At 54.1% G+C, this 23,603-nt stretch overlaps 1 protein-coding gene across 1 annotated transcript; it reads left to right on the top strand.

The window, feature by feature from the left end:
- The first annotated feature begins 8,079 nt into the window (after window positions 1-8,079).
- Window positions 8,080-23,567, top strand: RASSF5 (Ras association domain family member 5). Its single transcript, XM_065698802.1, has 5 exons — window positions 8,080-8,605; window positions 18,146-18,256; window positions 18,666-18,963; window positions 19,518-19,633; window positions 20,288-23,567. The coding sequence occupies exons 1-5, from the start codon at window positions 8,486-8,488 to the stop codon at window positions 20,438-20,440; spliced, it is 798 nt and encodes a 265-aa protein (XP_065554874.1). The 5' UTR covers window positions 8,080-8,485; the 3' UTR covers window positions 20,441-23,567.
- Window positions 23,568-23,603: the final 36 nt, after the last annotated feature.

The raw sequence follows: 23,603 nt of genomic DNA on the forward strand, positions 1-23,603 counted from the left end.
AGAGCCCCCCAGTCCGGCTGGGTCCTGCGCTTTCTCTCTCTAATCTCTTCCGTTGGGTTGTTTTATCTTATCAAGCAAAAAGCCCCAGAAATAGAAAGTTTTCCATGGCTAACAGGGCAAGCCTGGGGATGCACGAGCTCTGAGCTCTGCGTTGCCTCATCGCTCAGAAAGCAAGAACGGAATCAACCCATCAAATGGCAGCAGGTTCTAAATGGACCACGGCACTGGGTTATCTCGGCTGGAGGAAAGGCCTCTTGTGGAAGTAGCCGTAACCTCGCGCTGATGCACGCTGCATCTCGGCTCTGCGCGCCTGGGAAGCTCTCGGCCTCCTCTCCCGAAGGATGACGGACGGAAAAGCGGGAGCAGCCGCTTGCTTTGGGCTTGTGACAAAGAGAATTCGCAAACTCTTCCGGCATCTTCCCAAGTCAAAGCCTTGGTCTGAGGGGCTCCGGCTGCTGAGGAGGCCGAGCAGGGAGGTTTTGCTGGTTAGAGGTAGGTGGTGGGGTAGATCCATGCGTTTGCCGGGTGTATATTGCATGTTAAGGAGGTGTAAGGGGGTTCCTGTGGTGCTGCCCTGTCTGTGCGCAGTGCATGGCTGGTGATGCACATCCACACGGGATCCTGCCTGGCACAGGCACCAGAGGCTTCAGCTTCTGCCCCAGCTCCTTCTGCAGCCCGGCTATGACAGGAGTGCTGTGGTGGGGCACAGCTTGGGGCATCAGTGCCACTTGAAGGAAAACGTGCCTTTTGGTACAGAGCAGCTCAAAAGCATCTGCCTGGGTTTGCTCTCCAGATCCTGCAGTGCTGCAGGGGTCCCTCTCAGGGTTGGTTGTCACCAGGGGTTCTTGCTGCTCTGGACAAAGAGAACACCACCCTTGGGTGTCTGTTTGCAGACGGATGACACCCAAACCACTGTTTTCAGACAAGTGAAACCGAAACCATCTCATTTAGCCCTAAAACTGCTCAGAGCCCCGGTGACGGAGCTGTGGACTCGAGGCAGAGATGGGGCTGGGTCGTTGCCATGGGGGATACCAGGAAGTGTTTTGCAGGGAAACGTTGGCCCTTGGCTGTGTGGGTGCTGAAGCTGGTGGCGGTGCTGCAGGTCCTGCCCTGTCCCTGGCCGCAGCAGGCACCACCAGCTCTCGCGATGCTCAGGGCCACATCCTGCAGCGTCCCTGAGGTTACCCCAGTGACGTCCCCTTGGGCGAGGGCAGAGGCCCCGAGCCCAGCCCTGTTGTAAGCAGCCCAACTTGCGCAACCAAACCTCACCATTTAAAGGGGTGTGTGAGGTGCTGGAGGCTTCCAGGGTTCAGAGGGAAACAGAGGCAATCGCTGCTCTCCCACACCGTGTGCTCCCATGGCAGCAGGGTCACGCTTCCGAGGGTTTCCCTTCGCTTCGTTGATGTCGGGTGCATTTGTGATTTGCTTTTTGAGATTATGATGAAGTCATTCATTTAATGCAAGGGGGGATCTGGAATGAATGAACTGGAGCTCTCGGGGAACTCCTGCATCTTCACGGCTCACTTCAACATCACACAAGGGCTTCAATGGCCTGTTTGAAATGTGCCCTCTGCCAGCGCTCCTCTGCAGCCCCGGGTGTGCCAGGGCTGGCAGCCAGGGAAGGGGGAACCCAAGGGGTGTTTTGACCAGGGCCCAGCACAAGCTTTGGCCACAAACTGGAGCTTAGGAGCCTCCCAGGGAAGGTGCTGGGACACTTCAGTCCTTTCCCATCTGAAATCTGGGGCCACCTGTATCCGGTTTGCCACTGACCCCCATCCTGTGTTGCTCTGGGACACAGGAGGTTTTGCTTTAGGTGAAAACCTGGCTGGGATCAGGTTCTTGGAGCCTCTGTTGTCACCGGGGCCAGGATCTGGCCCTCTGCCATAGGGCAGCACCTTCTCCTTTTGTCTCCCTTTCCTACAGACCCTGGGTTTGTACATGGGTCACGCTGAAGGATGCCCCTTGTGTGGGTATCTGGGGGGTGGGAGCGGGCAGGATGACTGCAGTCCTATATTTAGGTGCTTCGATGGGCATCTGTGTGGAACTGTTTGACTTGATCGAGCTTTATTCCCCTGAGGAACTTTTATCTGTGGGGAAAAGGGAAATTCCTGCCGGCCCCCGAAGGTTTTCCCAGCCTGAAATCTGGCTCCTGGCTCATTTCTGTTAGAGAAACGCCATTCCCAAGTGTTACCCTGTTGGGCTCGAAGGGAAATTATCTCAAAGCCGAAGTGGAGGCATCCTGCTCCTCTTGGCAAAGCCGTCACGTGGCTGCTGCCTAAAGCTCTGCTGGGCTTCTAAAATTAGCATCCCCGGCCGGATACGGAGTGATTAGAGCTGTTAATAGGTGACGGTGACTAAGGACGTGCCATGCTTTAATCCTGTAAAGAAATGCCTGGCCATGATGGGGCTGATGCGGAGGTGTGCTCGGGAGCTGTCATTGCTGTGGTCTGTGCTATGGGTTTCAAGCACCCTTCTGAGATCCCAGCCTGGTTTGGGTTGGAAGGGACCTTAAATCTCATCCAGCTCCAACCCCTGCCCCGGGCAGGGACCCCTTCCACTGGAGCAGCTTGCTCCAAGCCCCTGTGTCCAACCTGGCCTTGAGCACTGCCAGGGATGGGGCAGCCACAGCTTCTCTGGGCACCCTGTGCCAGCGCCTCAGCACCCTCACAGGGAAGAGCTTCTGCCTAAGAGCTCAGCTCAGTCTCCCCTCGGGCAGGTTCAAGCCATTCCCCTTGGCCTGTCCCTGCAGGCCCTTGTCCCAAGCCCCTCTGCAGGTTTGTTGCAGCTCCAGAGCTGGAAACAGGATGCAGGGGGGAGATGCTCAAGCCCACCCCAGCAGGATGAGTTCTTTGGGAGCAGGAGGCTGCTGCCCAAACCCTGCACTAAACAGGCAGAAGGGCCTTCCTGCTGGTGCCAGATGCTCAGGTGAGCCTACAACTGGAGCATCCTCGTATTGGCACCTCCAGCAAAGACTTGGCGAGTGTCCCCCATTAAAAGCTCTTCCAGTTGCTCAAAAGGTCACGCATTAAATTACCATGTAACTGTGCAGCTTATCTCTAATTAAAGGGAAAAAGAAGGCAAGTGGCCCTGCTTCCCCTCAGGCTTCCTTGAGACAACTGCCTTGGAATGGGAGGATGATGGACAGCTCGTGCCAGATGAATGTGGAATGATAAATGATTTCCCTGTTTCCCCTGGAGATCAGTGTTTCCCCCCTCAGGCTCCAGCTCCCAGCAGTGGCTCAGCTCCATCCTGGGGCCTTCAGCAGAGCTGAGCACAAATCAGTGTTTTCAGTTCAAATATGGGATGTTCCTTTGCTTTCCTGCAAGCTCCAGATATTCAAACCCAATGACCCAAATGCTAAAGAGAGAAATGGGGAAGGTTTTTAGAATACAAGTGGCTTGGAGCGGGGTGGCAGGAAAGGGCTCTCAGTCGCAAGTCCTGTGCAGCGAATTCTTTTGCCTTGGTTTTGGGATATGGATTTATTTTCAGGTTGGTGACGTGCTTCTGGAATTTTGGGTAGTGTTTAAGGTAAAAGTCGTGCTGTTTGTTCAACGGTTAAAAAGTACAAGGCTCAGAAGGGCTGTTAAAGCAGAAGGAGGTTGTTGGCTCTGGTCAGGAGGGTCTGGAGATGTCCAGGCTTTGAGGGAAAGGCTTAGGAGCAACAGCCATGCACATGTGGTGGCCGTTGGGTCCGTGGATGGGGCTGGCTGTGCCAAACGCAGCCGTGGGCTGGGGGGGAGCAGGAGCCTGCGACTGAAGCGGTTAAACCTGGGCTCTGCAGAGTGGTCTGCGCGATTCCGACCTTGAGCTAGTTAATGTCTCACAGGACGGGTCAGCGTCCAAAGACAGCACGCTACGTGCGTGCCTCTCCGTGCCTGGGCGGTGTGTGTGCGCTGCGGATGGGAGCTCGCAGCCCTGCATGTGTCTGTACCCTCTCCAGGGGTGGCTTTTGCCAGCCTGGTGGCAGACCTCTACCTCGGCCACTTGAAGCGTTCACATTTAGAGACCTAAACCAGTTTGACTTTTGACTCACGCAAAGATGCGTTTTCCCTCCTGATGCTGGGAGGTGAAGCATCCTTGCCTTGTGAAGCAGACGAGCTTTTGCTGCAAGCACTGTGTGGGTGCCGTTTCCAGGAGCCACTGCTGGGGAGCGGTGTACCCCATGGCTTGGTGGGACTTGAGCATCTTCTGTGTTGTGTGTATCAGTGTGCCAGCAGAGCAGGGGAAGGGAACGCTGCCCGAGCTGTGGCATTGCAGCAAGAAACAGGTTTCCCTAGGGAGAGGTTTTGCTCTGGATGAGGTGTTCCGGTGCCTCCCTCCATCCCCAGGATGTGCCTGAATGGGGACATGTGCCTGGCTGGAGTTCTGACCCTACCAGTGCCCCCGAGCATCGGTCTGCTCCATGCAGGAGCCTGGTCCCTCCATGGGGTTCCCCACTGCTCCTCGATGGCAGCCGCAGGTCCCAGGGCCTCACTCTCTCGTTTCTCTCCATGCAGACTGCAGGTACACGTGCCACCAGGAATGCCTCAGCCTCATCCAGCTGGATTGCCGCCGGCCCAGCCAGTGCCAGAGCCAGCTCTCGCCCGAGAGCACCCTCCTGCCGCCCTGCAGCCAGGTACGTGGGTAAGGGGCTCCACGGGGGTCAGCAGCCTCATGGTGACCCCTGGCAGCTCCTCTCAGAGCTGGCTTCTTGCTCCAGAAGGGTTTTGCAGGAGGGATTTGTGCTCGGAGGGGTTCTGCAGCCCCGCGCAGCGCTCACTGCTCAGCGGCCCCATGTCCTTGTCCCTCTGCCCTGCCTGCATTTTACAAGCAGCTTGATAGCCTTGTTTTAGGAATTTCAGATATCCCAGGGGATCAAGGCACTTGAGTCTGTATGAGGGATGTGTAGTCACCTTAGCTGTTTGCTTAATCCCAGCTGAGAGTCCCATGTGATGCTGCAGAGGCCTGCATCCCAGTGTGGGTATCTGCTGGAACAAGTGTATGATGCCGCACAGGTTGAGATGCAAGACAATGCTGGAAGCTTAAAACATTGCTTAGAAACCCTCCTGCAGTGGATTTGACTTGCCAAGAGCCTTTTCAGTCTCTATATGCTGCTTTTTTTACCTGTATCCTCTCCTTCATTATAACTGTGCATTTATATTCCTCTTTGTGGAGGACGTTGCTGCTCTTGAGAGGAAACGGAGACGGGTGCTCTGCCAAGGAAGGTGCAGGGTTTCTGTTGTGGGTTTGGTTGGTGCCTGTGCTTTGCTGTAAGGTCTGCAGAGCTTGGCCTCACTGGTATGTGCGAGCAGTTGCTGCTCAGGAACAAGGGTCAGGACCCATTCAGACAAATCCCATTGGGCTTCGGGTTGAAGTTGTGCATTGCCAAGGGGCTCTGCATGGGTTCTCCACTGAGCCTTGAGGCATTTGTACAAGGGTGTGAAGGCAGAGCTGTGCTGACCTCTCCTGATGTCGTTGGGCTCCCCGCAGCAGCGGGAGGACAGCTGGATTGTATCGGAGAATCAGAGGAGCTCGTTTCTTCTTCAGAGCCATAACGGAGCCGGGGGTTATTGATGGTCCCGGTAACAAGCACCGAGCCTGCACTGTGGGGCAGTTCATCACTGCCACGTCTCTGCTGTGATCCTGCGGGGGGGAGGCGTTTTGTGCCAAGGAAGCAGAAGTCTCCACACTGACAAACAGAAATCCATAAACCCATTGCGAGGCCCAGGGCAGGGCTTGCAGCTCTGAACCCCCCTGAGCAGCAAAGTGCTCTCTGGGGTCCTGTTATCTGTGCTAGGAATGGCTGCAGGGCGGGGGGGTTGGGAGGTGTGGGGGCTGGTTTGAGGGTGAATCACTGTGATAAAGCTCCCTCCTTGTTTGTGGACAATGGATAATCAGGGAAAAAACGTCCTCAAGTTTCATAGAACCATGGAAGGGTTTGGGTTGGAAGGGACCTTAAAGCTCCTCCAGCTCCAACCCCTGCCATAGACAGGGACCCCTTCCACTGGAGCAGGGTGCTCCAAGCCCCTGTGTCCAACCTGGCCTTGAGCACTGCCAGGGATGGATGGATGGAAAAGAGTGTCCGTATTCCAGGGTGCCTGAATATGCTGGTGGTGGGGAAGGGGATTGCACACTGAAAACACAAGAAACTCAAATTAATAGCTGGCATAGTTGGAAGTCATTAATTAATATTATCAATTGTAAGCAAACTGGAAACATCAGAGAAACAGCTACTGTAATATCACGTAGTTAAGTACTGTTCGCATGTAATACCAGGCATTAATAATGCGGGCTTTGATCCAGCAAAGCACTTCAGAGTACATCACATTTGGGTCCCAGATTAGCCTCCCTGGGTGAAAACCAGACCAGGCTGAGGCTGACAGAAGCCTCCACTTGGCAGTACCAGTTTGGTCCCTGGTTTTGGTAGAGCTGGCCATGCGTTAACGGGAGCTGCCACTGAACCAATGGGTCCAAATCACTTTGGGATTTATTCGCTTGTTTGGTTTTTTATGGATCTGATCTCCCAGGCAGGTGGGTTGCAATGGAAAAGTGAGGGCTCTTTGGATAAGCCCATGCAGCGATGCAGTGCGAGTGCATCCAGCTTCTCATGGGGCACTGCAAAGCTGCCTGCAGCCCATTTCCATTGTGAAATGCTCTGGGCTGAGGCTTCAGTGCCTGTGCCATTCACCAGCCCAGTGCTCACTTTCTTCTTGGGTAGCACATGCTCAGTTTAAGGCTCTTTCTCTCCTAAATAGAGCCTGTGAAGCCGAGGAGGTGCGTGCCACCGCAGGAGCACATGTGCTGCTAAGAGGAGAGCTTATTTATTTGCCATTTGGATCCTTGCCTTCCTCTTTAAGATGCAGATGTTGCATCCGCCCGCCAGTCTTTATGTTGACATCCTGGTTTGTATTCATGGGATGCTGCTGGTGGTGGGGTAGAGAGCTGTCAGAGCCTTGTAGCAAGTCCTTCAGCAAGCAGATGCAGATGGAAGGGTATGAAACCACTGGTGTTTTCCCAGAGAAACTGTGGCTGCCCCATCCCTGGAAGTGTTCAAGGCAGAAGAGCTTCTGCCTAAGAGCTCATCTCAGTCTCCTGTCTGGCAGGTTAAAGCCATTTCCCATGTCCCATCCCTACATTCTTTGTCCAAAGACCCTCTTCAGCTTCTTGTTGGCCCCTTTAGGCATTGGAAGCTGCCCTAAGATAGCACAGGATGGACTCACTCAGTGGCACGATGCTCTCAGGCCTTGTTCCTTCTTCCTTTTCTGAAGTATAGGGGAGAACTGTTGGTGCGTACATTAATTACCTAAGCAGAGCCCTTTCGAACACAGGGTGTCAGGCTTTCCTTTGCCCCCCTCAACCTGCTCATGAATACAGGTGGGGGGAGCCCATGATGGGATGTGCTGCATCCCTATGGATGCAGAGCCCCCCCACCAAGGGAGGATGATAGGAGCAGAGCCCTGCTCCTGCCTGGCGCCAGAGATACCTGTGATCTGCACCAAGGAGGAAGGTCAGAGCTGCTTTGAAAGCTGCTGGGTAAAATGTAGGGTGTGAGTGGGATGGAGGAGCTGGCTCTGGGGATAGGTCCGTGCATGGGGGCAGAGGGAAGCAGGGATAATGCTATTGCTCTGAGGCTCTTTCTAAGGACAGCACAGCATCCTAATCAGCCTGGAGCAAGTGCTTCTTGCAGCCAGGACCTGAAGCTGAGCTGCTTTTCTCTGGGCTGCAGTAGATGCTGCTTCAGCCAGGTGCCAGCACTGCTGAAATCTCTCCTGCTGCTCTAAAATGAGCTGCAGAGTGGAGAGGAACCCGCTGCTCTCCCACAGCGTGATGCCTCGGGGCCCCTGGCACCCCCAGGAGGGTCTTCGCTTCCCCATCACCTTTCAGCAGCCGAGGTCCAGCCTGGACTTGCTTCCCTAAGGCAGCAGATGCAGCGCAGCTCTTGAGGATGCGCTAACAGGGAAGGAGCACGGAGCCAGCCTGCGTGGTGATGTGCGTTGGGTATCAAAGGAGGAGCTGGGGGCACCCAGGGGCCGGGCAGTGACCGTGGCCAAACCCAGCTCCTCATCCCCAGCGGGCAGCAGAGGGGTGACCGATTCTGCAAGAGGAAGTGGCCGGGCTGCGTGATGCGGGGCGAGCGCAGGAAGGGGAGGTGATGCTGGGTGCCTGAGTGTGAGTGCCCCGGGGGACCAGAGCGGGAGCACCAGGGGCCGAGAGAGGGAGCAAACTCGCAGCTCTGCCCCTTCCATGCTGCCCCAGCGCCGCTGCGCAGGGAGGCGGGTGCAGGAGGAGAGGGAAGGGTTACCCGGCGCGGCTGCCTGTTAAAGAGAAATAGCTCTGCTGGCTCCCGAGGATGAGCAGAAGCAGCTATTGCAGATAAGCGCCGGCGAGCTGAGGATGTGAGAGCCGGGTCCCTGTTGGTGCGGGAGCCGGAGCGGGGACCACCGATGGTCACCAGCCCCGCGGTGAGCCCCGGGTGTGCTCGGCCTCTCGCCTCTGCCGGGCTTCGATGACCATCGGCAGCAGCATGAGCAGCGGGTACTGCAGCTTGGATGAGGACCTCGAGGATTGCTTTTTCACAGCAAAAACCTCTTTCTTCCGGAGCACACCGAGCAAGGTCCCTGCCAAGGTAACGGCTTAGGAACTAGTGAGGAAGGGGGGGGGGGTTGTGGCTGTTGGTGCTCCTGCACGTTTGGCTGCAGGTGCTGCCAAAATTAGCTTGCAGCTTGAGTCAGGGCAGTGCTGCTGGTGGGGAGAAGGGCTCTAAGTGCCTCTTGCAGGGTCCCTGCTCCCAGTCAGGGTGGTCTGCACCGCTGCAGGTTTGTCTCAGCCATGTCTCGACCTTTCCATGCCCGGTTTTCCCTTCCCAGAGGGTCCACAGTGGATATTGTGACTCCCAATATGTGTCTTCAGCTAGAGGGGGGCCGGCAGCAGCCCTGTGAGCTGACAGCCACGGGTCCGGCTCCCAGCCAGGGACCTGTGGTTCGGCCTCGCAAAATGTGCAGCATTGGTGGAAATTGCCCCTGTGAGATGGGAAAGTTGCGGGAGTAAATGAATCCGTGAACTCGGTAAGGGAATGATGAATCTGGCCCTTTTCTGGGTGCTTGGGTGCATGTGGACGTGCCGTGGAGAAAGAGAGAGCGCTTGGCTGGTCTGTGTCTCAGCCTGGGATGGGGTTTCTGTACCAGTCAAACTGAGGAGGCTGCTCCCTGGGTTTTAAGTGGTTATTAAAAACAAACCAAAAGCAACCAAACATCCCCGTCGGAAACTTCGGGGCCCCAGCTAGAACTGAGCATAAAAGGAGAAGGCACAAAAGGCGCCGAGCAGCGGAAGTGGGGGTTTCGCTCAGGAACAAGAGCCCTGCGGTACCGAGCCATGAGAGCTGGCCCGGGGAGCAGCTCCTTCACCTAGAGATTCCCCTGCAACCCATCAGCACTGCCGTGCTCCTCTCCAGGCTCTGCTGTGTCTGCACGAGGCTGCTGAGCTGCCATCCCCAGCAGATGCTTTGGGGTTCAGCTTTGTGCACGGGCCCTCCCCATGACCTGGGCTTGTTCCCCATGGTGGGGTTGAGAGTTTCCATCCGTTGGCAGTTTGAATTCACTGTGGGATATTCCCTGTTAGGCAGCAGCTCCCTCTCGCTATGATTAACCGACACGTACTGCTGGGTTTTAAATGTCATTTGATGATTCATTCGTGGAGGAGATGCAGAAGATGATGGTGTTAGTGTGCAGTAGGTGCTGCACCCGTGCCGGTTTAACACTGTTCTTCTCAAGCAAGGGCACTGCAGATCCTCAGCCGCCTTTTGAGATCATCCTGATCCCATTCATGCTCAGGAGCGCTCCCTCACAGAGGGATATTCCAGCCCCTTTCACCCAGCTCCTTGCCTGGAGGTGGTGCAGAGCTCAGGGCTGCTGGAGGAGATGAAGCCTTTGGGGGTTTTGGTGTTACAGGGAGTAAATGGTTTCTGTGCATGCAAAAGAAACCCCCACACAGAGAATGTGCTGCTCGACCCAAAGATGTTGTGTAACGGGACTGCGTGCGGAGGTGGATTCCTGCGTGTCTCCAGTGAGAGGTGGAAACCATCCTCCGGCCTTGGTGGAAGGGCTTTATGGAGGGTTTGTGGTGCTGCAGGTCCTGGATGGAGCTGGCCCTGGAGCGTGGCAGGAGGAGGATGAGGGGGTGGAGGTGCCCTGGTGAGGCTGGGCTGGAGGGTGTGAGGAGGGCAGCAAGGAGAGCGTGTGCCTGTGGAGCAGCCTGGGGAGGCGCTGGCACAGGGTGCCCGGAGAAGCTGTGGCTGCCCCATCCCTGGCAGTGCTCAAGGCCAGGTTGGACACAGGGGCTTGGAGCAAGCTGCTCCAGTGGAAGGGGTCTCTGCCCGTGGCAGGGGTTGGACCTGGATGAGATTTAAGCTCCCTTCAACCCCAACCAGGCTGGGGTTCTATGATTCCCACCGCTGCAAGAGCAGCGTACGGCAACAGCGCTGCTTTGCACTGCCAGGTGCTGCATCTGCTCCTGGCCATGGGCAGAAGACACGAGCTCAGACCCAAAAGCGCGTTAACCTTCTTGGGAAAGGCAGCGTTTGTCCATCCTTAGCTGCCCAGGAATGATTCCCGAGGCCAGGGTGCACAGTGAGGGCAATCACCAGCCCTGCGCTGGGCAGGAATCAGCTAAGTATGGATAACATAGGGATGCATGTCTTAAAAGACCTGTGAAACGGTCTGTGTGGAGGAAATATGTTGGTTGGGGGGTAGGAGGGGACTGCCATTTAAAACCATAGAATGAAATTGGATCACTGTGGTTAGAGAAATGACTTTTCTGACTGAAATAGCTGTATTAACCTCATCTAAATACCTAGAATAGTCTGAAGAGCCTCTTTCTAGGAATATTGTAATCCTTTGGTTATCAGAACCATCACTGCAAATCATCCTCTGTTAGCGAAGAACTGGTTTAGATCTCAGAGGTGCCCCCATCGCCAGAGATCTATTGCTTGTGACTCTTCTGAGTGGTGGCTTCTGCCTGAAGCCTGATGGCCTAAAGCTCTGCAGGATTGCTCGTAGGAGCCCTGCATCAGTGGTTGGCTTAGAGAGGGGAAGGGGCAGGTTTCTGTCCAAGACTGGAAAACACAAGAGGTACAGAATGCACCTGAATCACCTGGAATGGGATCCAGGGGTGGGATGATGGGTTTAGGGGTCCCTGAACAGTGGGAGCTGGGGTGACCCAGCAGGCAGGAGCCTTCCTGCCAACCTGGTTGATTCTACGATTCGCTGTGAAGGAGAGGGGAGCTGTCAGGGCATGGAGGTGTTCGTGGTGGGATGCACGGGCAGCGGCCATGGGGCACCACTCCTGGGGAGGGAAAAGGGGGCTTTTCCTGCTCCTGTGATGGGTTCCCCATTGCTGCTCCTGAGGATCCCTCTGACCCACCCAGCCTCCGGGGTCTCTCACCCACCCAGGCAGTGGTCGTGGCCCAGTGGGGTCCTGCCCAGCCCCAACCCCGCTCAGATGGAGCTTCCTGGGGGGACCCGCTCAGCTCTCCTTGCTGCTGCTGTGGCAGGAAGAACGGTTTCCAAGTAAGATCTCCATGGCAATCAAAACACCGAGCCCATCCTCACTTGCCTCTAACCTCTGCGAAAGGCAGCGAGGATCCTTCCCCCTCCTCCAGGGAGGTGCTGCCCCTCTGTCTTCTGCCTTTTCCTCTGAACCCCGAAGTAAACCTCAGCATCTCATTTGGATTTCTCAAAGGGGGTGAAATACATCGGGGGTTTTTTTGGATTCTTGGTTGGTTTTTTTGGTGGTTTTTCCTCCAGATCTGTTGTGTAATTCTTCCCCTCTCCTTGCCTGAGCACTCGCGCCTTTCCCTATATAGTGCTGCGAACAGTGGGAGTGCGTGGTGAAGAGGGAGGTGTTTGGCAGTGATGGAGAGCCGTGCAAGAGCAGAGATGTCCCAGCTCCCTGGTGACTGTGATGGGGCTGCCCCATCCGTTCTGCCAGCTCTGAGCTGCCAGTTGTGACGTGTCTGGCTCAGATCTGGAGCATTCACATTTCCCTCCAGTCCTCTGTGCTGTGATGGGACTGTGGTCGCAGGGTGTGAGCTGGTGATGCTCCTCTGCATGGCAGCTCCCTGGCCAGCAGCGCTTCCAGCCTTTGATTTCTGATGTTTTACACCAAATCCTTCCTTAATAAGCAGAAGAGTTGATGACCTCTTCCCTTCAGAATTGGCCCTTGAAATACCCTTGCAGTCTGAACAGAGGAGCCAAAGGGAGAGCTTGTGGAACGCGAGCTGTAGCAGCGCTGCTGATGTAAATGGTGATGGACCTGTGCCCGAGCACACCAGGGAGGACTTGGCCACTCCTGCCTCTAGATAGGACAGTCATTGCCAAGAACGTGGTGGTGTTGGGCCAAATCCATCTCCACCACTCTGCTATTCAAATTCATCAGCTAAATAGCTGCTGAGGAAAACTGGCTGGGAGCAAGGGGACAGGGACAGTGTCTGGATCGTGGCTGCAGGGAGGCAGCCCTTGCGCTAAGGAGTGTCCTCTGGAAGTGCAGGCTCAGTCTTTCTCCTATAGTGCCTTTCCATGGCTGGTTTTGTGGCTGGCAAAGCCACTGAGCTGTGCATCCAGGCCACAACCACACACCAGCTCCTTGGTGCTGACTGGGGCTGCGGTGGGATGGGGAGCCATGGGATGAGGGCACCATCCCCTCTTGCAGCAGCATCAGGAAGCCCCCAGGTCCTGTCTGGAGCTGTTGTTCCCAATGCAGAGGTCTGGAATGGTGCAGATTTGCTTGCCTTGAAAAGGTTTGTAAGCCGGGGGCTGCCTCCTGCAAGGGGAGAGGCTGTAGGAAGGATGCTCTTCAGCTCAGCAGGGATTGTGTCTGTTGCCTTTGTTTTCAGAGGATGTCACCACAATCAGGATGGCCCATGGGGTTTTTACCTCCCCCATAAGTATGTCACAGCTCACGGCTCATTAGATGAGCAGTAGGTTGCAAAGCAGAGGCTGGGGTGGCCAGGGCTGTGGCTGAGCTCCAGGCGATGGGCGCCGAGCATCACGGCCGCCTGCTTCTCTCAGGGTGCTTGTTCTGGGCAGCCTTTGTCCTGCCAAGCATTAGCCCAAGTGCCAGATGGGGCTCGAGCCATTTCTTACAATTGCTGTTTCTTACAACTGAGGACTCATGTAGGTTACGGAAGGGGAGCGCGTCTGCCGCAGGCTGTGATGGGTGTGGGAGGATGCACAGAATCATGGAATGGTTTGGGGTGAAGGGACCTTAAAGCTCCTCCAGCTCCAACCCCTGCCACGGGCAGGGACCCCTTCCACTGGAGCAGCTTGCTCCAAGCCCCTGTGTCCAACCCGGCCTTGAGCACTGCCAGGGACGGGGCAGCCACAAGCCAGGCAGGTTCACCACTCCGTGATGGCCGGGCTTGGTCCTGTGCAGCCCCTGGCTGCCCCCATCTCACTGCAGGCCATGGCTGTCTGCGGGTTATTTTATGGCAGCCCCATAGGCGCTGGTAAACTCCTTGTCTGCTGAGTTGAAATGGTGCCAGCGAGCTGAGCGTGATGGTTCACCTCCGGCATCCGTGGCTACGCGATGTTCAACAGGGCAGGAGTGGGAGCAACCTGGCAGCTCCAGTTGCCATCGCTTCACTTCCAGTCGCACGTGAGGATGGCACGATGGAGGCGATGGAATGTGCTGGTTTCGCAGGCACGGATGTCGTGGTGTGGCTGATGCTGCTCTTCCCTGCTTCCAGCCAGGAGAGCCGCAGGTCCAGCAGTGACTGCCAGGGCTTAGGCGCAGGCCGAGCTATGGGGCTGTTGTTTTGTTAACAGCTCGTTTCATCCTGTCCCGGTACAACAGGAAATGTGGCAACGGTTGATGGTTAAAAGCTTCTGTTTTTCTTCCTTCAGACAGAATTGCGCGTTCTGCGGCAGAAGCTTTGCAAAACCGGAGCTCTGGGTACAGTGGAGAGCAAGAAGTGGCTGATCTAATCGTACACGGTGGAAAGAGCAGCACTTCCCTTCCCTGGGCTGGTTTGGGCCCTGCTCCCAGCTGGGTTTGGGGCTGTAAAAGACATAGATGACAACGGGCTTCTTGTCCCTCGGGTGTGCGGGTGCCAGGGGAAGGGGAGCTGGCAGAGGCTTGTGGTAGAGTCGCTCCCGTGCCACCCCTGGGGTGGAAGGAAGAGCTGCTTTGCTCTGGCGCTGTTCTGTTGCATCGCTGGTCCGGGTGACTCCCACAGCACGTTGCAGTTTGCCTGTTAAAACCAAAGCACTGCTAAGAACCGGCCTTGGGCATCGCCGCTGTGAGCAGTGGCAACTTCTGGCTGGGTTTTTGCACCACAACTGATGTGAGAGAGGAGGGGTTGGGGTGTCCCGTGCTGGGTCATGCTATCCTGCTGTTTCAGAGGTGCAGCCTTAGCTCCCGCAGGTCACAGAGCCATGAGCCCCATGCAGGGACACCGTTTGCCAGTGCAGATGGGTTTTCTCTGCACACCTTCGATTGTGCTGCAGTGGGAACTGTTAAACCATCTGCCACTGACGCTGGGAGCTTAATAAAGCGAATTAATTCCATGCTGGGTGGAAGATGACTTGTAAAATGACCCTTAGAGAACACATTGTGGCTGCTAAACCCTGTGTTTGCCCAATTGTCATAATGCAGGGTTTCCTTTTCCATTACAATTGCATGTGGAAGGAGAGAACAACCTGTTAGCCGCAGCTGCGGCTGCGTGAGCATTTCAGTTGTGACAGCCAAGGGCTGGAGTCCCGTTTCCTTAGGGCAGTTCTGCCATCAGGGTATTGGCTCTTCCAGCTGCAGATGAAGGCTCAGAGTGGTGGAAGGGCTGGGTTATGCTGCTTGAGCAGCGGGTGCTGGAGCAGTGCGGTGGCATTGGGGTCTATGGATGCTTTGGCTCATGTCTGGGTTAGTCCCAAACAAATTGATGTGGTAAATAGGTAAATTAGGGGCTCTTTCCTAATGGGCTTTCCAAGACGAGGGTCTGAGCATGAAGAAGCTGCAGGATGGGCAGAGGAAAGCAGTGATTTGTAAGTGGCAGCTGAGCTGTCCCCTGCACTCCCCAGTGCTGCTGGGGTAGGAAGCGACAGGGCACATCCCAGCCACTGGCTGCTTCCAGCAGGGACACCACGCGCTGAGCCATGTCATCCAAGGCGCCATCCAACCTGGCCTTGAACACTGCCGGGGATGGGGCACGATGTGAGAGCTCTGACGTGGTGCCACCAGCACCACATTCCTGAGCCAGGCTTCCCAGAGCCGTGAGTGATTAATGTTCCCCAGAGCATGAAGCAATTAACATCTGCCTTGTGCCTGCTGGAGCCCCAGGGACCGGCTCCGCTGCCGGCTCCTGCGGCTCTGGATGCGCCGTGCATCCTCCATGGAAACCGGGCGGCATCAGCACACGAGCCGCTCCAAAAGCTCTTAATTGCTGGCACACGCTGCTTTCCTAAGCTGGAAACATCACAAGAGGGGAGGGACTTGCCCTGTTGGGGAGAAGCAAATCACAGTGACAGGGACAGGCTGAGCCCCACCATTGGCTTTCATGGTGCGTGTCTGGGTGGATGCTGGTGGGCACCGGGTTGTGTTTGTGCCATGGTGATGGGCAGCGAGCACGCTCAGCGGGTCTCAGCCCTGCAGATGCGGGTCTGTGCATGCAGGAGGGCTGCACCCAGTGCTGGCTCACTGGGTGACTTCGGGGGCAGCCCCGGTGGGTGCCAGGCTCCAGCACTGTGAAATGGGTGACGTGAGCAAGTGGAGGGTTTCTGAGTGCGCGTCCTCCCTTAACTGAAAGGGGAGATTTTCATTGTCTTCTCTGGGCACCCTGTGCCAGCGCCTCAGCACCCTCACAGGGAAGAGCTTCTGCCTAAGAGCTCAGCTCAGTCTCCCCTCGGGCAGGTTCAAGCCATTCCCCTTGGCCTGTCCCTACATCCCTTGCCCAAAGCCCCTCTCCAGGTTTAAGGCCCTGAACAAGGAGATGGCTCTCGTACCATGCCCACGCTGCTCCAGGTCAGTGTTCCGAGAGGTCTTGTGCTGTTTGCCACTCTCAGGCACAAGCTGTGAGCTCTCACTTGGGAATCACTTGAATGAATCCGGGGCTCTCGACCCCCAGGCTGTAGCTGTCCTGCCAGGTTGCAACCAGGATTCCAGCTTGTCCTGTGCTTGATTATCCTCCTAAAAGAAATATCATGGGTAGCCTTGGGCAATCCTGGCTTATTTACAGCTTGCTGCATCCTTGCGTGCTGTGGGGCTGCTTGGGAATAGAGCAGCTTTGCTCCCAAGGTTCTTTGTCCCCTTTTCTTTCGCATCTTAGAGGTTACAGTTTGCATTCTGAGCCTCACCAGCCTTGATAGCGCATCCCTTCACGCTTCCTGCTCTCACTAATGCTCAGTCCTGAGCGAGCCCACATAAAATATGGGATTGCTGCTCGTGGTTTCAGGCAGGATGTATTTACAGCCTGTCTCCAGGGAAGGGGGTGAGCTATGGAATCCAGCCTGCTGAGCACGGCCCAGGACACATACAGGCTTGTTGCAGCAGGTCTGGATCTGGGATGCTGCAGGCTGTGCTCTAGAGGGGACCCACTGAAAGGCTTTGGGTAACCCAGCAGTGTCAGACCCTGAAGCACAAGGTGAGCCTCGTGCTGGGAGTTTCCAATGGTCTTGTGGCTATCAAGTCATCGAGGCTGCTCGGGTGCTGGAAGTGTTGCTGCTGGCTCGTGCCTGGCACCATGGGTTGATGTGATCGCTATCTCGGGGCTGGTACCTCGTGGGGATGCTCCTCAGCTGTGTGTCCTCACAGAGACACAGCGCAGGGTTACACAGGTCCTTGCTTCCATCCCACAAGTACAGGAGCAGTGACTCTGCTGTTAATGCTCCTGTAGCTCTGTTAATGCAGACTGTTCTAGACGGACACTGAAGGCGAGGGTGTGCTTTTGTCTGAGGTACCTGTTTTGGGCTTGATGCATCCACAGGGGATAGGGATGGGATGCAGGGGGGTGTCCCACTTGCTGCACGTCTGCTGGGGGCATGGGTATGGCCCAGTAGCTTCAGTTTTGTGCTCTGGGTTTCCCTCTTCTCCTTGCCTTGCTCCATGAAGCACTTCACTGGGTGCCTTGGTGCGGGATCACATCCTGGCGCTCCGTTTATCCGCATCCGTGGGGGCCCACGAGCCCCCACATCCAGCGCCATGATCCTTGGGCATAGGGGAGGTGGGAGCATGGCTCAAGGCTGCTACAGAGAAACCATCTGCAAATGCGTGTTCCTGGGGCCTCGAAAGAGCCTCCTTCAGGTTCCCCCAACACCTCCTGCTCTGCCCCTGTGTCCCTGGAGGGAGGCGGCCGGCATCCCCGGAGCCTCACTGCAAACCAAATGTGCCACCCGCCTCCCGCAAACCCATCCATCGCCTCTCTCCTTGGACACCCTAAACCCTGACTTGCTTTTGGGAATCTCCCAGGAGCCGCCTCTCTGCAATGGGATCGTGTTTTCCCATCATTCATTAGCGACATTCCCATGTGTGGCCTGCAGGTAAAGCCCATTCGTTGCTTTGCCTTCCAAAAGGATATTCCGGAAGTCCTGGGCAAGCAGCAGTGCCCCCTCCTCAGCAAACCCACCCATGGACAGACACTGAATGGGTCTGCAGTGACTGATGTATTAGTCATTGTGCCACCGTGTGTGATTCTGCTGCTCTGAGCTATAATTCCACAGCTTTGGATAAGAGCAGTGAGGAGTGATCAGCAGAGATTTAGCTTCAGGCTCTGCCCGGGTGAGCCTGCTGGAAGCACATGTGTTTTGAAGGGGCTGCCTGGCTTGGGTAGGCAAAGTCATGAATGCTAGAAATAGGATGTGATTATTATGGGATATTTCCTTGCACGAAGCTCAGCAGGTGGAGGTGGCTTTTTGGAAGCAGGTTTTAGAGGCTGGATTCTTTGCCCTGGGTTGTGCTGGGACGCATTTACTGCTCTGCGCCTCTGGTGGGTTTTGTGTTACCCTCCACTGCTTGTTACTGGTGTACAGAGGTGGTTTGGGGCAGAGATGCGGCATCCTGCACACGAAGCCTCTTGGCTGTATGGACCATCTCTGCCATCACGCTGCTGGGGTGAGCTCGGGGTCCCAAGAATGCAGTTATCCAGCACACATTAACAGCTAAAGCCTGTCTGTTCTGGTTTCAGAATGTAACACAAACAGTAGAAGAAAAACCCGAGCCTCCGACCATCCAGGAGATCAAACAGAGGATTGAGAAGTACAATGCGAAAGTTACAAACTGCCTGTTGATGAAGCTGGTACGTATTGGGCTCTGTTCACCAATAAGCAGGGAATAAAACATGAGGAATTCAGTTGGGAGATCCTGCTGAATGTGAGGGTAGAGACCTGCCCCGAGGTTTCACATCCTCACTTAAGTGCAAATGACATGTAATGGTTTCCATAACTGACTTGTAGCAGCGTTGGTTTTAAATAAGACACAAGGAAGGGATGAGTCAGTACAGAGGGGAAGGAACAGGACAAAGTCAACAGTGACTAACCTGAAATGATGGGTTACTTCTTATGTGATTAATAAGAAACCCTTCAACTCCCAGCAGGACCAAGGTCCTGCAGTCACCCACAGCTCTATAGACCTGATAGCCCCTTGTAGGTGTTGGGAAGGACTGGAAAGACTTCCAGGAGCCTGACCCCCCCTTTCCTTTGCTTCAGAACGATGATGGGACATACACAGGATTCATTAAAGTGCATCTGAAGCTGCGGCGCCCTGTGACGGTGCCGGCAGGGATCCGGCCACAGTCCATCTACGATGCCCTCAAGGAGGTGAACCTGGCCGACATGACGGACAAGAGAACCTCCTTCTACCTGCCGCTGGATGCCATCAAGCAGCTCCACATCAGCAGCACGACCACGGTGAGCGAGGTGATCCAGGGGCTCCTCAAGAAGTTCATGGTGGTGGATAACCCCCAGAAGTTTGCACTGTTCAAGGAGATGCGGAAGGACGGGCAAGGTGAGTCCATGCTCTGAGCTTCCCTGCGGCCGATCGGGTGCAGAGACACACCTGAAGGCTTCTTACAGGGCTTGGTGTGTCAGGCAGGCAGATGAACTGGCCTGCCTGAGTGAGGACCACGGAGATGCTGCAAGGGCTGGAGCATCCCTGCTCTGGAGCCAGGCTGAGAGAGCGGGGCTGGGTCAGCCTGGAGAAGAGAAGGCTCCTGAAGGGGAGACCTGAGAGCAGCTCCAGTGCCTAAAGGGGCTGCAGGGAACCTGGAGAGGGGCTTGGGACAAGGGCCTGTAGGGACAGGACAAGTGGAATGGCTTGAACCATGAACAGATGGCTGGTCCTCCACAGGTCCAAGTTAATGAAGAACTCAGTTTTCAGAAGAGGGCTGAAGCCACCTAAGACCTCACAAGGATCATTCCAGATCCATGTTAGAGACTCAGCTACTTCCCCTTTGACCCTGAGCAGCACGAACCACTTTCAGATGCTCCCATTGACCTCCTGAGCTTTCCCCTGGCCTGGCAGCCCAGGTCTCACTGCAGATGTGTGCTGTCCCCTTGCAGTGCTCTTCCAGAAGCTCCCTCTCACCGAGTACCCCCTGTACCTCCGGCTCCTGGCAGGTCCTGACACAGATGTGCTCAGTTTTGTGCTGAAGGAAAACGAAACAGGGGAAGTCGAGGTACGTTGGTGACTCTTTCCCTTGGTTCTTACATGCACGTTAACTGTGTTGTGGAGAATGTGGCAGCATCGCAGGGCTGAGATGTGCATTATGGGCTTTGCCTTCCGAACTACTGAGGGTGATACCAGCTTCTTTCCTCCAAACTTAATTTACCAGCTGAGTGGACTGCTTGGACCTTCATTGAAAATAAGAAAAATGATAGATTTTGGTGATTTCTTGCTCCTAAATTAGGTTAATATTAAAACAAACCTGAAACTTGAGCTGTGAAAATGCTGAGCCAGCTTTGATGGCCAACCCCTAATCTGGTTACAGAACCAAGCAACGCCACCCTGGAGTTAATCCTCACTAATCAGATTAGCTAAATGCTGTTAGAAGTAATCCACTGATTCAAGTAGAAGCCAGGGATGCTCTGGTGCTAAATTCACAGTCAGTTTTTGGTTGCAGTCATTTAGATGCTGCAGGAATGCTGCTTCCCATGGCAGTGCTGAGCAGTATTTGTTAAGCAATCCCAGTCATCATCTGGAGATCACATTTAACATGTTTAAATGTCTTTTATTGTTCCTCTTCACTAATTTAGAGGGGAAAATAACCCCACAAAATCAATGAGGTGAGTGGTGCGTGCTTACTTCCCCTCTGTTTCTGCTGGTTTTGCAGTGGGACGCGTTCTCCATCCCAGAGCTTCAGAACTTCTTGATGATACTGGACAAAGAAGAAAAGGACAAAATCCAGCAAGTGCAGAGGAAGTATGAGAAGTTTAAACAGAGACTGCAACAGACCTTGAAAGAAGCCAGAGGGAAGCCTGGATAACCCTTTGGAAGCACTGGGATCAGACTAAGCTAGATAGTACTTTTACAACGAAAAGACACTTCTCAGGACACCTTTTAGTAGTCACCCTCCCTCTTCATGCTCTCCTGAAGTCCTTCAAGTGAACATACTGCATTTTCTCCTTCTGAAAGCCCTTCTCCTGGGGCCAGAGAACGGGGAGCCTGTTTTCAAACCACGCTGCTCAACCAACCAAACACCATCAGAGGAGCTCTGTGGCAAATGCTCCGTGTTGCAACCCAACAGGAACATCTACTGGCTGATGTCTTGAGCAGGGTCACGCTTGCTGTTAATGCTCCTCCCAGTGACTTGCGTGTCCTCGTGTGGAGGTGCTGAGCTCACTGCGTGTGCCCACGTGGCTGAGTTCTGGTTTCATAAGTAGGGCACAGGAAGCAGGAGGTGGTTGCACCAAACCATGTGGGTGTTGCAGCCATAACCAAGGCTGTTTGTGGGCTTGTTCAGGGCTGAGAGAGGCAGGGAAATGTCAAGTTCTGAGCCCAAGGCAGCTGCAACACCCGAAGAGTTGTTAGCACACATTAGTGAAACGTGGTAATCTTAATTCTAGGGAAAAGTCATCTGTTTTGATTCTATTTAACTTCCAGTTGTGAAAACAGATGTGAATGAAAGCACATCCCCCCGATGCTCAGCTAAGTTAGCTGGTGTTTAACCAGTGTTCTACCCGGTAGGAATTGGGACCTGTGTTTTAAGACATTCTGTTTGGAAGGTGTGAAGATGATGGTTGAGGGTGATGGTTCGATACTGAACGTTTAGCAATACACATCCACCAGAGCAATCCAGGAAAAGTCAAACCTAACCCCTTTCATAAATCAAACTAATGAACAGGTCTGGCACCGAGGGAGAGGAGCTCCAACCAGGGCCAGGGTGTGGAGATGGCACCAGGAGCCTTCGTACCAGGAAGATTAAGAGTAGCCTCAGATGCTTTCTGCCCACCTCTGATATGCTTTATCCCACTGATCCTCCTTGTGCTGCTTTCCCACTACTCCTGTCCATGACACACCAGCCTCTCCTTCCCTGTGCTGCTCTCTACCTGTGCTGTCCTCCTTCCTTCCCTTCCCATGTGCAACTGGTGCTCTGCCTGCATGCCCAGGTTCTGCTCTCTACGTGGAGCTAGGAGAGGACAGCCACGTGTCTCTCTCCCTTTCTCAGGGCTCCCACCATCTCTGACCCATGCACTTCACAAAGATCCTTGAGCTGGAGCATCAGTTAATGCCCTAACTCCAACCAGAGCCCCTGGTCTTGCTGATGCTGTGTCTGCAGGGCAAGGAAGGCTGTGGGGATGCTGGTCAGAGGATGGTTCCTGTGTTTACTCTGCTCAGTGCTTTGTACTGAGCATGCTGCTCACAGCCAGGGTCGGTCTTCCCTTGGTTTACACCACCAAGTGTAAAGAGAAAAGGGGCATTAATACAGGTGGAGCATGTGAAAGGGTTTTGTGTTGGCTTGATGAGCAAGTGTCCCTGCGAACTCGCTGTAGGCTGTAGTGATCCCACCTGACATGGGAAGGGAGGCAACAAGTTATTGGGTAACAGTGACCACAGAGACCATGTGGAAGAGTCCAAAATTTACCTCAGTGCCTTTTTTTTTCCCCCCGTTAAGTGTAAAATGTTTGCATTTGGGCTAAGAAGGAAGCTGGAAGGGGCTTTTGAGAGGCCTTGTCAGTCCTGTCCCCCTCTGATCCCAAAGTACTGTTGTGATGAGGCTGCTGCTGTCCGCAGAGGGATGAGGAACCGTTTTGTTTCTTTCTTGAAGGTGACTGCTTGGGATTCCATTTTGTTTCTCCTTGGATTTGTACTTGAGTGTGTTTATAAACCGTAAGAGAGTACCTGCATCGCTGAAAGCCCCTCGGTTTGTGTGAGTGCCCCCTTCTGCAAGCTTCCTTGCAGCTCATGCTTTAGTCAGTGGTGTAAAAGGGTTTGCTAACAGGGCTCTGGCCTCTGGCACACAGTGCAGGAAGGGCCTCCCAGCTGTACTGTACTCTACACCCAGATGACCTTTAACAACGTGGCAGCAGCCCAAATGGAGCAGCACTTTTCATGCTCTGAGGCTGTTTGTCCATTTAGAAGAATGCTTATTACTTCACTGTGCACTTGTGAAGTAATCTGAATATCATTGATGGAGTGCTTTGAGTTTCAAAGCACTGTATAAATACTTCTGTTCAGTCCAGAGCAAGAACACTGTAAAAACTGCCATTGGTTCTGAGAAGTAAGATCCAGATGCTTGGTTTTAAATCCCTTAAACCTTTCTGGCTAAAAGTTGTAAAGCTTTCCTCTTTTGTTGTTGAGTTTTGGTGACTGTTCCCCTCTCCCTCCCTGGAACCCAGCATGTCTTTGTAGAAGGCATGGCTTCTTATGCAATTACTGTGAATGCTGCTGAAAACCTCCTGCAGGGAGGGCTGTTTCTTTTGGTTTTTCAAGATATGGGGGCATCTGAAGAATCAGTAGATCTGGAAACTCAAACTCTCTGTGTTTAGGATGGAAGTATCAGCCCCTGAAGCGCAAACTCCTGTTGGCAGTGCCTTTGGTTTAGCATCTTGTCTTGCCTAGTTGGTGTGAGTTTATTTTTCATGTCTCTTGTAAACCATGTAAAATACTGTGTATAGAATGGACTAGCAAAGCTTCTATGGCAAAGTGAGATGCATTTTGCAATGCTGTAATTTATTTTTACTACTCCCCTAGTAATTCTATGGCATTTTTATTAAAAAATGTCTCACTTCCAGCTTCTTTTGAAGGTTCTGAAACTCCTTGTTCATATGCAGACAGTGTAAAAGACAACGATAATAAAACTGTCAGTAATGAAAGGAGTCTCTTTAACTTCTTTTTGTGGCACCCTCCTATGGAACTTTCATGTGTTAAGTCTAAAGGGAAAATAGAGGAATCTTTCTTAATCCTACTGTGAAGTGCTAAAGCTTCAGCTAAAGAGGTACAGAACATCCACCCCTGTGCAACCTGACCCAAGTGTTCCATTCATCTTCTATTTTATCTCGATTTGACAGACCTGCTACCTGTGATAAATCACAGTTGATGTTGTACATTAAAATATGCTTGTATGTATATAAAATTAATGCAAACCATAAAAATCCAGCTAATGGAGTTCATTCTCAGTGCTAAAGTGTCTGATATTAATACCTGGC

The sequence above is a fragment of the Lathamus discolor genome, chromosome 19, assembly GCF_037157495.1.
Source record: "Lathamus discolor isolate bLatDis1 chromosome 19, bLatDis1.hap1, whole genome shotgun sequence".
NCBI lineage: Eukaryota > Metazoa > Chordata > Aves > Psittaciformes > Psittacidae > Lathamus > Lathamus discolor.